This window comes from Sceloporus occidentalis, unplaced genomic scaffold (assembly GCF_023333645.1).
Source record: "Sceloporus occidentalis isolate IW3139 unplaced genomic scaffold, rSceOcc1.0.p SCAF_1, whole genome shotgun sequence".
NCBI classification, from domain to species: domain Eukaryota; kingdom Metazoa; phylum Chordata; class Lepidosauria; order Squamata; family Phrynosomatidae; genus Sceloporus; species Sceloporus occidentalis.
The window spans coordinates 239,025,993-239,041,879 of NW_028316981.1; the positions used below are offsets into that span (position 1 = coordinate 239,025,993).

The 15,887-nt window shown below is 36.9% G+C and overlaps 1 protein-coding gene across 1 annotated transcript in view; it reads right to left on the minus strand.

Annotated features, from left to right (window-relative positions):
• Nucleotides 1-15,887, minus strand: part of TRPM6 (transient receptor potential cation channel subfamily M member 6) — an 87,430-nt gene that overhangs the window by 33,668 nt on the left and 37,875 nt on the right. Inside the window, exons 22-27 of the mRNA XM_089480182.1 lie at nt 15,458-15,632; nt 14,320-14,434; nt 12,946-13,151; nt 9,713-9,845; nt 8,039-9,129; nt 6,599-6,705 (exon numbers count right to left, since the gene is read on the minus strand). Coding sequence (XP_089336308.1) covers nt 6,599-6,705; nt 8,039-9,129; nt 9,713-9,845; nt 12,946-13,151; nt 14,320-14,434; nt 15,458-15,632 — 1,827 coding nt within the window. The remainder of the gene's footprint in view (nt 1-6,598; nt 6,706-8,038; nt 9,130-9,712; nt 9,846-12,945; nt 13,152-14,319; nt 14,435-15,457; nt 15,633-15,887) is intronic.

Below are 15,887 nucleotides of genomic sequence, written 5' to 3' on the forward strand. Positions count from 1 at the left end.
TGATATATTTAAAAGCACGAATTGAAGGATTTTTACAATAGACTCTTTCCACCCTGATGAACTTATTTTTAATACATGTAACTATTCTCTGCAATTCTGACAGCTGAAAGATTTATATTGTATTTAACCTTGGAAACTTTGGAGCATTGGACTAATTAAACTAATTAATCAATGACAATAAATTAAACCTATATCCTTTGATGCAGTGATACATTGGACTCTTTAAAAAAGAAGAAGAAGAAGAAGAAGAAGAAAAGAAGAATTAATTCTGCTGAAAAAGAAATTTCCCTCTCAGAACTTATTTTATAGCAGATCAACTATAAATTCAAGACCCTGAACCAGAGAGACGACAATAGCTGGATAAAATATACATTCTGTAGGAGGAAGTAGACAAAATAATTACTGACAGTGGAGAAGATCAAGGGCAGAACTTGAAATAAGACTTTAGAATACAATTTAAAATTAGAGAATTGAAATAGTGACACCTGGTGGGTGAAAGTGACAAAGCAGAAAACGAAAGCCACCAAATATTAAATCATGTCAATTACTTCAAAGTCCAAGGCTGCTGACCAGGCAGCAAATCAAACAAAGAGAAGACCTTCTATAGAGTATTCTTCAAAATAAACAGAACAAAATATAGTTCTGGATAAAATAAAGAGACAACATCAGGAAATGATTGCCCTTAGAGTGGAGCTAAAACAAAATTTTAAAACAGAACTTCAAAATGCTACACAGACACTAGACAATGTAATCAAGGACCTGAAAACAGAAAATAAAGTTGAAATCCTAGAATTTAAGACAAAAGAAATGGAAGATAAGGTGATCAAACTTTCACTGAACCAGGAACAGGAGCTAGACGCAAGAGCTATGGCAGATCTAAAACTTAGAGAACATTATGTAAAGATTCACAGTCTAAAATAAATTCCAGATGAAAAATTATTTGAATTTCTTATTCTGATTTTGGCTGACTTCATGAAAACCTCTATGGGGGGAAATGGGGCAATAAATACATAAGATGTTTAGGATTAGTGCCAAAGTAGTGAAAGAAAGGAATCTGCAAAGGACATCACAATATATTTTGTTAAAATGAGGACAAAAGATTCAGTATTAAGGATAAGTTCTGAAAAGAGTTTGATTGTTGATGGTCAATTTCTCTCAAATAGATTATTTAGGCAAAATACAAGACATGTAATAAATTTGATTGAACACTTAGAAAACAATTGTGACAAAAATGGCTTTATGTTTTATAGACTTGGAAAAGGCCTTCAATAACATTAATTGGCAATTAATTTTAGAAATATTAAATAATTTAGGGATAGAAAGCAATTTGATAGACTGGATGAAAGGAATATACTCTAATCTAGAAGCTCACATTATAATAAATGGAGTAAAAACCTCACCAATAAAAATTCAGAAAGGCACCCATCAAGGGTGTCCACTTTCACTTCTTCTCTTCTTGCTAAAAATGGAAATATTAATAAAGAAAATCCAATCAGATGAGACTATTGAAGGGATTAAGTACAAAAGATTTGAATGCAAACTCAGGGCTTTTGTTGATTATTTGATGCTATTTATTGAAGATCCCTTAAATGGTATAAACTTCTAAATAATATTTTGACAGATTAAAAAAAATTGGATTAAAAAATTAATAAAGAAAAGACAAAAGTCCTAACCAAGAACATGTCAAAAGAGGAAGAAAAAGAATTAGACAAACAATCAAGGTTTGTTATAAGTAAAAAAGTAAAATATCTTGGACTAGAAATAACAAGTCTAAATAGACTAGATCTATTTAAGAAACTATTATGTAAGAATTTGGTCAGAAACAAAGAAAAAAACTTTAAAAGTTGGAAAAATTTAATTGTCACTCCTGGGCAGGATTTCTGCTATAAAGATGACAGTGCTACTGAAAATTCTATTACTTATTCAAACAGCTCCCATTATTATTAATGAAACACCTTTCAAAAATTGGAATTTTGCCATGACCCATGGATAGGCCAAGAGAAAATCTTGGAGGCCCCTTCAGTGTGTGTATGTGTGTATACAGCAAGAGAGACTCTCTAACTGAGAATGTTTGTTTCAACTTTGGTTTCAGCCTTCACCCAGACAGCAACAGACAAAATGGGCAGGAGAGGGTGTCTGTTTGTTTGTTTAAAAGAAATTAATCACAGGACTCTTTCTGCTTGGCACAAAGGAAAAAGAAACTAGAACGGCTTCTTTTTAGGAGAGCCATAATGGTATTCACACACCTTGACAACGACGCTTCCAGAAAGTGCCATTTGGGTGCGCGGATACCCACGCAACATTGTCGTGTGCCCCGTGTGGTCGGGACTGCCACAAGATGCTGCACGGGTGCCGTTAGTATGGCTGGGCACATATGAACGCTTTGCTCTAGTCTGTATGTTTTCACTGCATTAACAAATCTGAAAGAGCTGCTATCACAATACCATATTGTTATCACAATACCATACTGATTATGGAATGAAGAAAAAATAAGTCAACCTGGGATTTTGGGGTCAATTTTTAGGCACAAATTTTTAGACTTATAGATGAGTATATATGGTAGATAAGGAAGGAATAAAACTACATTGGTATTTATATAGACAACTGAGATAGACAATAAATTAAACAATGTATTAAACAAGCAAACAGAACTAGAAAAAATATTAGATTCCAAAAACAAAGGCCTGTTATCTAAAATATATAAATTTCTTTTAAAAACAGACCAAGAGAAAGAGGTGGTAAAGTCAAATATGATAGCGTGGTCCCAAAATATAGGCCAAACAATAGACTTATCACATTAGGAAAACACTTGGACGAAAACACTAAAATATAACAGAAGTCAAGACATAAAAAAAAAAATTACTACAAAATGCTGTTTTGCTGATATCTGACACCAGAGAAGTTATCTAAAATGTATAAAGGAATGGGAAACAAGTGGTGGAAGTGCCTTAGAGAAAAAGGAACGTTTTTCCATATGTGGTGCGGATATGATAAAGCCAAGACTTTCTGGATAAGCATTCCTAAAGAAATAGGAAAAAAAATACTTCATATAAAAATAGAATTAAGACCAGAAATATTTCTATTGAATATAGTTCATAATAATATTGAGAAAAAATATGGAAGGGTCCTTTTTTTATTTAATTTTGGTTGCAAGACTGATTTACACAAGATTATGGAATGGAGAAAAAATTCTGGAAATAGAAGAATGGCACCTCAAGATCTATGAGAAAGCTGAATTAGATAAAATAACAAGATGGTTATCAAAGGGGAATATGGGGAAATTTGAGAAAGATTGGGAAATGGTAGAATCATATATGAAACTTAAATTTTTTGTTTGTTTGTTTTATTTTATTGGAGTCATATATGCAGGATTTAGCAATTGACTGATTGATTGATATCTGATGGAGGGAAAACTACCATGATCGAATTTAGAAGATAGAGAGTACTTTAGTTAAAAAAAGTTCTAGTAACAAAAGAGATAGTAATAAGAAGATATAATGATATAGGCAAATACAGCGCGCCCGCGCCATACGCAGGCGCGCCATACGCGGCTTGAGCATACGCGCTCAAGCCACGTGGGGGTACGCGGGGTGGAAGGGGCGGCGCATCCCATTCAATTGAATGGGCGCGCGCGCCCGTTGTGCCCCGCGCGCCGCTGCGCCGCTGCGGCCACTGTGCACGAGCCCCATTGGAAACAATGGGGCTCGAGCATAGGCGGAATTTGCCTTACGCGGCGGGATCCGGAACGGATCCCCGTGTAAGGCGAGGACGCACTGTATTAAGACAGGGAGACATCTGAGGGTATCTGAAAAAGAAGCTAATTATAGAAGTGAAATTTTAATCAGATTGAATGATTATTGTTGTATCTTGTTATTCCACAATCTTTGGAATGATTTCAGAGAGGGAGGAAAGAAAGAAATGGTAAGACAAGAAGTTAGAAAGTAAAAGTAAGTAGCAGAGGGTAAGAGTAGGCTGGTAGAGTCAAGAATGGAGAATTAGACGAAAGAAAGAAGAGAGAGAGTTTGAAAGAGAAAGAAAGGAATTATTTGATAGAATTAAAAGGAAAGATAGGAAAGTAGAAAATAGAGGGGAAAAAGGACGACGAAAATAAATACACAAAGATAATCAATCACTATGTGTACTGCTAGGATAGACGGTAGGTATGGAAGGATTCTCCCTTTTTCCTCTTTTGTATGATTATGTATGTGTATTTATATATGTATGCATACGTATAATTGAAGCTTTACATGTGTGTGTGTGTGTGTTTTCTTTTTGTTTAATAAATTAAATAAAATTTTAAAAAGAAATAGTCAAGGCTACTTTTTTTCCCCTGAAAAATGAGACTGGCATAGTTCATGGATTCAGTACCGTATTAGCAGTTCACTATAAACCAAGCAGCAGGAACTAACCCCAAATGGTGTTGTGAGGAGATGCCTTGTTGTTTGGTGCACAGGCTGCTCTTGTTCAGTATTCAAGAGCAGATTATGTGAAGAAGGGCTGCAGGATTAACACAAAGTTCAGTGCTGCTGAAGAACCAAATATTTGCGCAAATGTGAGATAGGTCATTGCATACTTGGAAAACAAGGGTAAAGTCCTGTTAAAAGTTGAAGCACACAGTGCATTCTCAAGTCTAGAGTTCAGCCAACTACAGGCTGTGCCTTTCAAATTTCTAAGATGATCCATTTTATCATATTATTGAAGGCTGAGAAGATGAACATTACAGAAAGATCAGGATTAACTGCACCACACTCCCACCTAAAATCAGGATTTAAAAGTTGTTCATAGAGATGAAATGCTTTTTCTTGAAAACACTTTCATCAGTGATTTACAGAGTAGCTTTGTCTTCTACTTTGCAAAGCTCACTCCCTTATTTGAAGAAATTACTTATCTGATCTGATCTGAAGACTCTTCATCATGGGGAAATATATTCTATTTCAATTTAAGTTGGAGTAATTTTTTCTACATTTCTCCTTGCTAATATTTCCACCCTGTTTTCTTAGATTTTTCATTTCCTGAGTAAAACACAGTGTAATTATCTGACTCAGAATGTCCCATTCTTGTCCACTTTAGCTCATTCACCCCATATTTAAATGTTTATATGCCCCATACCTTTCTTGTTTTACAATGTCTAGCTTCCCCTGATTAATGCTCTCTCACATTCCCTGTTCTATAATAAGTTCAGAAGCTTCAATTAGTACAAAACGTGGCAGCCAGATTGGTCACTAGTTCTTCAAAATTTGACCATATAACACATTTTGAAAGATCTTCATTGGCTACCTATTAGCTTCCAGGCGCAATACAAGGTGTTGGTTATCACCTATAAAGCCCTACATGGCTCGGGCCTGAGTTACTTAAAGGAATGCCTCTCCCTGTATAATCCGCCCCACACTCTCAGAACTTCCGGGGAAAATCTGTCGGAAGTACATCCAACCAGACAGGTTTCAACTTCTCAAAGAACTTTACTTCAGTGGCTCCTAAACTATGGAACAATTTCATGGAAGAGATCCATCTTATTACCTCCTTGGAGGGTTTCAAGAGGGCAGTTAAGACAGATCGCTTCCAGCAACCCTATTCACGCAATCTTCTGTAAAGACATCATTCACTCTTCTATTTAGGATCAAAATATTATATCTTATAATTGTTTGACTGTACTGTTTTTAACTGTTTTAATGCTTGAAAATTATATGTTTTATTCTTGTATCTTATTGTTATTGTTGGGTTGTAATGCCGCCTTGATCCACCTGGGAGAGGTGGGAAAATATAAATAAATTCTATTTATTATTATTATTATTATTATTATTATTAGTGCTGTTCAGCTTTCAACTTTCCTTCACCTCTGAGCACATCAATATTTGAACATCCTTTCAGCTTCAGTCCAATTACATCATTATAGTAATAGCAATAGCAAGTACATTTCTATACCGCTTGTCAGTGTACTTAAGCACTCCCTAAGTGGTTTACAACTGTAAGCTAATTGCCTCCAACAAGCTGGGTACTCATTTTAGTGACCTTGGAAGGATGCCAGGCTGAGCCCGTGGCTGGTATTGAACTCACAACCTTGTGGTTTGTGAGTGGCTGCAGTACAGGCATTTAACCACTTTGCCACAGGGGTGTCTAATCATTAGCCACAGTGCTACTCATGGTTGTCCCCAGTAGCTTGTGAGTGCCTTCTGGCAATATCTCTTGCTTCATTTCGGATTGTCTCATCACAGGATTTTCATGGTTTAATTTTTTTTAATGATTTATTGTGCCTCCTTCTCTGCAGTACTAACAAGTGTTAGTTATGGTGTCACTTTCCTTGTCTCCGAGATCCTCTGCCAGTGTCACTGCCCACTACTGCTGCTGCCTGGTATATGTTTGGCACATTTAGTCTGGCTCCTCAGCAAAAGACTGCCTGACATGGGATATTCCACCAGAAGCACTACTACCATCAGCATAGTCTCTGGCCTTACAGGAGCATGCAATCCCACCACCACAGAAAGTGCATAACTCTGTTTATTCATAAACCTTTAAACTCTTATTAAGCTTTTTCAGAAGGAGGAGGAGGAGGAGGAAGAGTATAATTATTGCATGAAATTCTAATTCTGCTGGCACTTACTGGCACCTGAAGAGGTTTTTGTTTCTTCTTTAAAGACTTCTTTCCTTTGCTTCCTGGTTTTGCATTTGCCCATACTGTCTGACATGGCTCAGTATGCTTTGATGACTCTGAGAATAAAAGTAAGGGAGGAAAAAGATTGACAGTCATATGGTAAAGAAATAGCTGCATGAAATTTCACATTTAATTATCATCCAGCCAGATGAGACATTTAATCCCCCTGGAGTCACATTCTGTTGCAGAAGTAACAAAGAACTAGGATTACAAGGTTACAAGACCTGAAAAGTTATAAACAATATCCTAAGGAATAAACTCTTCTAGAACATGGCCACATAGCCCCAAAAATCCACAAAACAACTATGGATGCCGGACATGAAAGCCTTTGACTTCACAATATCCTCAGAGTTTCAGTCCATAGACAGTTTGGTTGGTTGATTTTACAAAAGAAATGACAGCATTTTTAAGACACAAAAATTGTGCTGGTTACAGTTTTACAGTACCATTTTAACAATACAGTTACAGGCTATAACTGTTACACAAAACATATGTTCTTTTTCATGTCAATGTGGGTTTTCTGGCTGTGGGTGTCTGGTATTGCAGAATGTTCTTGATTCTGGATATGGAACATTTTTATCCCATATATATATATATATATATATGGTATATATGCCATTGAGGCAGCATTATGTTGTGGCTTCAGGGTTGTACTGGGATCTGAGAGTCTAGGGTCTGAATCCTCAATCAGCCATGAAAATCCATTTGGTGTAAACCAATTTAGGCAAATCACACTCTCTCAGCCTTAGAGGAAGGCAATGGCAAACCTCTCTGAGTAAATCATGCCAAGGAAATGCGATGATAGAATTTCCATAAGTCAGAGCTGACTCAAAGGCACATAACAACAAGCCAACTCTGACTTATATATGTCTTTCAACTTGCATATGTCTTACAACTGAGAAGTAAATGGCAGGAAAATGGATGAGATTTGGCATAGTTCCAGAACTGCAACAGAGGACAATATCTAGTGCAGAGACAGCAGCTATGTTTCCTAGGCGATTCTAGGAACTGTCATCAGAAAAGCAGCATTTCCCAGCTCTGAACTAGCCCACAGCTACAATCTGACTCTGTGACCACCAAACAAATGTGAAAAGTGTTAAGTGCGCTTATACAGTGTAACATTTATTCTGTATTTGCTTTTAAAACATTTATATGCTACCTCTCGTAAAAGTTAAAGGTATCTAAGAAAAAACAAGAACTGCATCTATGGAAACAACATTTAAAGTACTAAATAACCCCTCCCCCCCCAAAAAAGCACTAAACCATCATTTGTTAAAAATAAATAAATAAAAGATTAGGAGAAACATGCAGAAGACTGGAAGATGAAGCTAGAAGAACAGTAATAAAAGCAAATGAGATAGTGCTGACTAAACAACAGCATGTTATTGCCTTTTATTTTGCAGGATTCCTTCATTTTCTCTGCACTGTGGGAGTATAATGTTTTGTTGAATGGCCAGCTTTTCCTAAGTGGATTGATCCAAATCGATGAGCTGTTGCACTGGAGTGGTAGATGATACTGGGAGCTGTCACTGCTGTATCCTGATTTGTCAGAACTTGATTCCTTTATGTGCACATGATGAGGACCACATCTGCAGTTAGCAGAAGGTATGCCTGGCTGTTCCTTTGACTTTTCACTAAAAACGCTCTTGTCTTCATCTTCCAAGAACCCCCAGTTCACATAACCTCCTCCAAGTTCTTCCCTGTTATTTTGAAAAGGTTGAGTGATCTCACTGGCGATGCTAGATGTTTGGGCAGCAGTACAGTTTTCTTCTAGAGTCTCATCAGGCATCTTGGGTTGTAAAAGTTCCAATTCTGGTCCTTGACTGATCTTTCCTTCTTCCTCATCATCAACAGCATGTACATTTGGTTGGACATGCCTGCTTGGGGGCTTAGCATTTGGTCCACCTCTATGGAGCTCATTCAAAGAACCTGAAAACGCCAAGCTTAAGCCATCATCTTCAGAGACTCCTCGCTGACCAGAAGGGACCAGAAGAAACTGTCCATACCTGGCGGTGGATTTACTTTCTGATGGTGCTCCAGAAGCAAAGGTATCATTTTCAGTCTCTTGTTTCTGATATTTGTCTGCTGATTTGACCTCATTGTGGTTTATGGCATTAAGAATGTAGTGATCACCTCTTGGTTGCCAATGACTTCTTGCCTCTCTTTTCTGAAGAGAGGGTGGCATGCTATAGTAATTATACTTCTTATCGCTCACATTGTCCATGCTGCTCAAAATCTCTGAATGCACAGCATTACTCCAACTATGGGGAAGTTTCCTATAGGCTTCATGTTTCTTGTCTGCAAGAAGAGCCTCTTCTACTTGCAAGGTGTCCACAGCTGAGATGACTTTCAAAGTATCAACAGTTAAAACAGAGAGGTCTTGTAAGTGTCCTAGTTGGCTGTCCAGAGCAAGCAAAGCATCTTTGACGTAAACCACTTTCTCATGCATCTCCTTCAGCTGTGAAAACATATCTTCAACTCTAAGGGGGAAATAATACACATATAATAGAAAATCACCCATGTATACATTTTTACTATAGCAGAAGTGTATAACTTCTGAAGTTCCAGATTTTGTTGGACTACAATTCCTATCATCCCTCACCCCTGGCTATGCTGGCTAAGACTTACAGATGCTGCAGCCTTGTAACATCTGAAGGACCTCAAGTTACCTACCCTTTCCCTATACTGTGGGAGCAAAGGCTGAAAAGCCAGTTTTTCCTTACTGGATTGAATCTTCAAAATTCATTCATTTCATTTTCCAGTAAGGATTCAGGTGATACTCATGCATCTTTAAATAATGAAATATACTGTTGTGCTTAATTACATTAAGAAAGTTCAAAAGGTTTGGTTTTATCCAGAAGAGCTACCAGTCTGAACAAATGTACATATGAACCATCATGGCTTTCCCCTCAGAATTATAATCCTGAGCATATACTGTATAATTAAGTATAGTAAGATAAATTGAACTGAGATCCTGAACTTCACATTACTTTCATACAACCCCTCCTAGGTCATTCATGGGTTGCAGTAAAAGCAATATTGTTATGGGAATCAGTTCTCAACCTTTCAGTGGTAACTCGGATCCTTTCGCTGTCACTGGAATGAAGGTTTTCATTCTTCTCATGAAGGTATTTTTCCACACATTGTTCTTCAAAGTCATGAAGCTTTTTTAATTCTTCTTCACTCAGGTACAGCTCTGCATAATGGCAAGAAGAAGGTGGTTTTGGCCACACTATTGCAGGTAGTCAGAGCCAAATACATTGGCACTAAACTAGTATAATCTAAAAATATTAGACAGCAGATGCAGAGAAGGGGAGAGACAATCAGAGCCACAGCATGTGGAATGGAAAGATTTTATCCCTTCCTCCTGAAATATAGTCCTAACAAAACATAGTCCCCACTCTCACCTCCAGCTGATATTTGGCACTAGAAGAAAGCTACCACTAGTACCAAATAGAAGCTTTGGGCCATCACATCAATGGGACTTTAATGACTGGCTGGCACATGAGTCATGGGCCTTATCCAATTCCTGTGATACAGTGATACACCTTCTGAAACATCTTAGCATTATCTTCTCTGTGTTATGATTTTTTAAAAAAAATTAATGGTAAAAGGGGGATCAAGTCTTCAGGATTTTGCATTTATAACAGCAAAGCAAGAGTGCCTGTTATCAGTAACTCTAGCATTCACATCAATTTTTTTAGATTTAACAGCACTAGAAGCTTTGGATAGCCTGACTCTGCCAATCTTGGGCTAGGGATATAAGCCATCAATTGTTACATATGCACATGTGAAAACAAGAAACTGACAGATTTTTCTCCTCACCGCAGAGATTTTCTGCCAGTCTTTCTATGCTAATGGAAACAACTATTATACAAATTGCATGAACTGAGTAACTAAGCTAAGGAAGTAGGCCTTTCTGTGCTTGTTGTGTGTGTGTGTGTGTTATTTGCTTTGTTGGGGGGGACCAGTAGTTTGCTGCAGGGACACTTTTCACTAATTATGAATTCTGGGATTTGTAGTATAGGGAGTGCCATTTATAATTCTCAGCCAGAAAGCTCTTAAGCCTCACTAAACTACAAAATTCAGAATTCCACAGGAGGCAGCCATAACAGTTAAAGTGGAATAATAGTGCTATAACAGTGTAGTGTAATATTCAGTCACTAAGTCTGGAATAACAAATACTTTGTGTGCCCAAAAGGAGAATTATTTGCATGGAAGTGATGTTCAGTCCTTCAGATGAACATGTGAACATTGTGAGCAGAGAAAGCAAGCACAAACTCTGACACTCACAAATATGCCTTCATTCACTGAACACATGGTTTCAGCAAGCTATATGTCCAAATAAAGTTTTAGATCTGAAGTAAGGGAGACTTGATTTTTCAAAGGGGGGAAAATATCAAAAACCTCATCAGGTGCCAGGCCAATTGATTAAGCAAGGCAAGTGGACACAAAAGAAAAATAAATAGTTAGCTATTTAATCTGATACTATATTTTTACTAACATGTACAGAGAGACCTACTTGTGGGATTTTCTGCTAGCATGCTAAAATAATTTGGCTGGCTTTGAGTACTTTGCATGGTGGTAATGAGAAATTTGCTGTTTTACTACTGGGGGGGGGGGAGGAATCTTAGGCTGGTCCTGTTGAGAGCTTTTACAATTGATCCTGGCCTCATATATTCTATTTTATTAAATTTGTTCCTCAGCCCTCAGTTTTCTGCGGTTTGCTTATCAAGTCCCCAGCAGATCCAAGATCATTAATCATAACTGAGGAAATGTACAATACATTTCTATCTCTTGCTCATTGGCATTGTGATCTACACTATGTTGGCATGATGCTTCCAGAAGGCTATCTAGTCACTACTTTAAGACTGTTTATATACGGAAAATCACCAGTGGTGATTAGATAAAAATGTTAAGAAGACAATGAGGAGTGTAGTCAGAAGATGGGCAAAATGACATGGTTGCAGCCCAGTAAGAATTCCACCTACATGAAGTTTTTTTTTTCACTCCCCAAACTTCTAGCATTGAAGTAACTAGAAATAGACTTTAGGCATCCAAAGTAAATGGACAGGCAAAGTTATGAAAGGAATGTGAAAACAGCAAATAGGAATACAGTACTAAGTGCAAATTATTTTCAATGTATACCCTCCACAATGCTAGAAATTTTGAAACTCAAGGGAATTTTCATTGGAGAGCATAATTCTTATTGGCAAACATTTTGTCCTGACACACAAACAGCTACTCCCCTGATAGGGATGAAATGAATTTTGAAAATATTTTTTAAAAAATAGCTGGAAAACATTTTTCAAGTGTCAAGAAACCCTGATGAGAAGAATCCTGGATTGGTGAGAATCTTTGCAATTCAGGATATATCCTGTGCCAAATTTGTTTGTGGTTGTTTTGCATAGAAAACAGCATTTTATCAGCAGGAAGCAGCATTTTCTCTGTGGAAAATAATATTTCAATGCAGAAATATTAATTCCTGCACAGGAAATATTTTCTATGCAGAAAAAATGTAATTTGGGTATTTGTTTTTTATTTATTTATTTATAGAAGTCACGTATAGTTTATTGGCATAGAAAACACAATTTTCTGCAAAAAAAAATTCTGTTTTTTTAAAATTGTGAATAGCCTTCAAAAATTGTGTGGTTTTGAAGACTTTCTCACAGTAGGAAGAAAATCACTGAAATTACTTGTTGCTGCCTTTAAGAAGAAACTTAATGGAGAATTGCATCCCTCTCCCTTGCAAATTATTAGTGAAAGTTGAATTCACAGTGTTGTTGTCTATTTTTAACATGCAATGCATCCTTTCTGAAAACATCCCTTTTCTCACATGTAATGATACTGGATTTGCAGCCAGTTTCCACTTGGTGGTGCTACGCACTTACATCTTACTACCTGTGTCGTTCCAGAAAATTATAATAATCATCCTGCTTTTCCCCAAAATTGGGACTCAAAGCAGCTTACAGTTTAAAGAACAAGGCAATTAAAAACTTACGAAAGTGAGCATGAAAACAGGATTAAACTATTACAGTATTAAAACACTTCACTCATTAAAAGAAAGACATGTAGATAAATATAGGAACAGCAATTATTTGTGAGGGAGGGATTTCTGCAGATTGCATCCCAAAAAAGGTGCTGTGAAATCATACATACCAAGTATATGGAACAAACCTAGCTTTCAGAAATATAAGCATCGTTAGGCTATTATTTTAACAAGCTTTGTGTTTTATAACTTTATATATTGTTTAGTCCATGTGCAAGAAAGACTGGAAAGTCCCAGTTCTGCTTACTCAGTTCAACATGCCCCTCCTCTTGATCCAGTTCATTTGGTAGTCTACGGTGGTGATGGCAGAGGCGATTTATGAGGATGCTGATATGACTGAGAATGATGAAAGGAGGTGGCAGCCATGGTTTTTGATGATATGTCATGATGTAGCGGTAGCGGTTGTATTTCCAGAGTTTGTTAGATATGGACTTCATGTCAAAATAAACATTACTGCAAATGCAAGGGAAAAGGAGGGAAAGACAAAAGAGATACATATAACATTTTGGTGTTGTTGTGTGCCTTCAAGTTATTTTCAACTTATGACAACCCTAAGGTGGATGTATCACAGGGATTTCTTAGTAAGATTTATTCAGTGGGGGTTTGCTTTTGCTTTTCTCTGAGGCTGAGAGAATGTGACTTGCCCAAAGTCATTCAGTGTGTTCTCATGGCTAAGCAGGAATTCAAACTCTGGCCTCCGGAGTCATAGTCTCATGCTAAAACCACACCATGCTTATATCACCTTCAAAGGACATCTATCTCAGTGTAGTTATTATTAAGGGAATTAAGAAAAGTATGACCCAAAATGCAAAGACATAATAATGTGTGGAGAGGCTGCAGTTTGCTAATCTTGCTAGGGTTTTGGACTATTACTTCATACTAAAGAAAAACAATGATTATCTCCTGAAAGATTTCACTAAGAAACCATGCTACACATAAAATCAAACACTTGTGCCCTATCTCTTTGCAACAGATGTTCATACAACTCAGAACAAAGACTGTATGACTTGCATATATCAAGGACATAGTCATGTTAGTCTGGATCAGTATGCAAAAAAATCTTGTAAGCACCTTTGAGAACAACTGAGAGAAAGAAGTCTCAAAAGTGCTACAAGATTCCTTTGCATACCGATTGACATAGAAAAACTTTACTATATAAGGATCTTTTCCATATATACTTCACTTTATGTCATGGCACAACAGTTCAATTACCAAGGTCGGGACATACAATTGTGACTTTCCCAGTGGGGATCATGAGTGCTGCCGTTCAAGTCTAAAGGTTTTATTTTGTCCATAACTGAAAATAATTGTATCCAAATTATATCCAATGTGTTAAAAATAGTATCTAAATTCAGTACAGATAAGTAGGAATCTCTGCAATCTAAACAGCCGTTAAACAGATAGGCACAGATAACATCTTTTAAGGCACCAAAATGCCCCCTTTGTGCATTCCATTTTTTTCTTCTGTTTTTTGGCATGGACATGTTCATCTTGTAGGTTCAGAAAGTTCACTTTTATCCATTTCCCTTTTGAATAAAGCCTCTAAACTGGGTTACTTTGATATAATTTATTCTGTATTAATATTAGTAATAAGCTCAATAGAAATGCCCTATGCACTTACTTGAAGAAAGCAATCAGCAGATTGACCATGATGATGTATTGCACAAAGAGGTAGACAGCTTGAAGGAAAGGTGTAAGGAAGGAACCTGGAGGACAGTGTGGGTTTGATTCGCAAGCTGTAAATTTCAAAAGGGAAAATGTATATATAACTGGCATAGGAATGAATCAGCTAATCAGTCATGTAGCTTCCAAGCTAAGAGCTTCAGTGAGAATGAAAAGGAGAATAAAGTTCATTTGCTTTTTATACTAATGAACCATTAGCAGCAATAAACACAGCATCTCCAACCATTTATATGATTTCTTCTACTCTGGTCTACCTTCTATAATGAAAGAGAAATTCTGCCTTTAAAATTTAGAGACAACCATTTATACTACCAAAATTTATACTAATAAAAAAAACTTTTAAAGGGAAGATAACATTTGATAAACTACTGAGCTAAATAATGCATTCTTTGGAGAACTCTGTGTATTAAAGCTTAGGCTGTAGTATAGTCAAGATATCTGTCCTCAGTTCTTGTACAGCAGGGGTGGGAACCATGAACCTATGTGGTACATACAACGCTTCAGGGTAATCCAGCCAAAACCCATCATTTTTGGCCAAAAGAAATTGCAACAGCTCCCTGGTGCTTAAAAATGCTCGTCTGGGGAACATCTATGCCAAGACAGCATCATCTAATGTCTCAAACTGGCCCTAAAGGTGATTGGAAGTAATGCAACATCACACTTCTCGTCTCAAGCTACTATTGTGCATTTTTTTTCTTCTGTTGAGTGAAAGTATGTTGAATTAGTATGTATGTGATCCTCCTTGGACTGTCCACTGCTCAAAAGACCTGGTCATCCTGACTCTATGAGCAGTCAGATAGCAATGATATTTTTATCACAGAATTTTAGCTTGAAAAGCTCCCTCATAGGATTAGCAGAACAGACATGATTTACCACTTGCCTCATTAGTACCTTATAGAGATGGCTACTCATGCCACAGAAGATGGAAGTATCAAATTAACATCTCACAGGGTGCCGTTGAGACAACCTCTTGCCACTCCTTCCCCTTACTAGACTGGAGTGACTGTGTTAACAGATGCATATTGTTACAATTAACATTGATGCCCCATACAGACCTTCAATGGAATTAAACTTACGATCAATTTCTGATGCATATACTTCACCAAACATCATCCAATAAGGCTGAAATACAATGTCTCGTGCAAGAGTCCATGATGGTTTTTCATGTGGAGAAAGTATTGCTTTTCGAGCCACTCCAAAACTTAACAATACTATGGCCATCATAATTACAATGTAGAACATGTTTGCTGTCTGCATGACATAGACAATAAAACACAGTGGTCAGAATGGTCAAGCAAGAAAAAATATACAATTTTCTGAGAATAACAAAGCATTGTCTTTTTTTAATATAATCAGTGTGATTGGACACCTCTCAGAGGAATAATGTACTATATCTTATGAGATACATTTATGCTCATTTACTCAGTTGGCTCCAATTTTTACATCTGCACAAGCCCGAGTCAAATTAAGAAGATGTACCTAAATCAAAAAGGACTGCATTCCAAA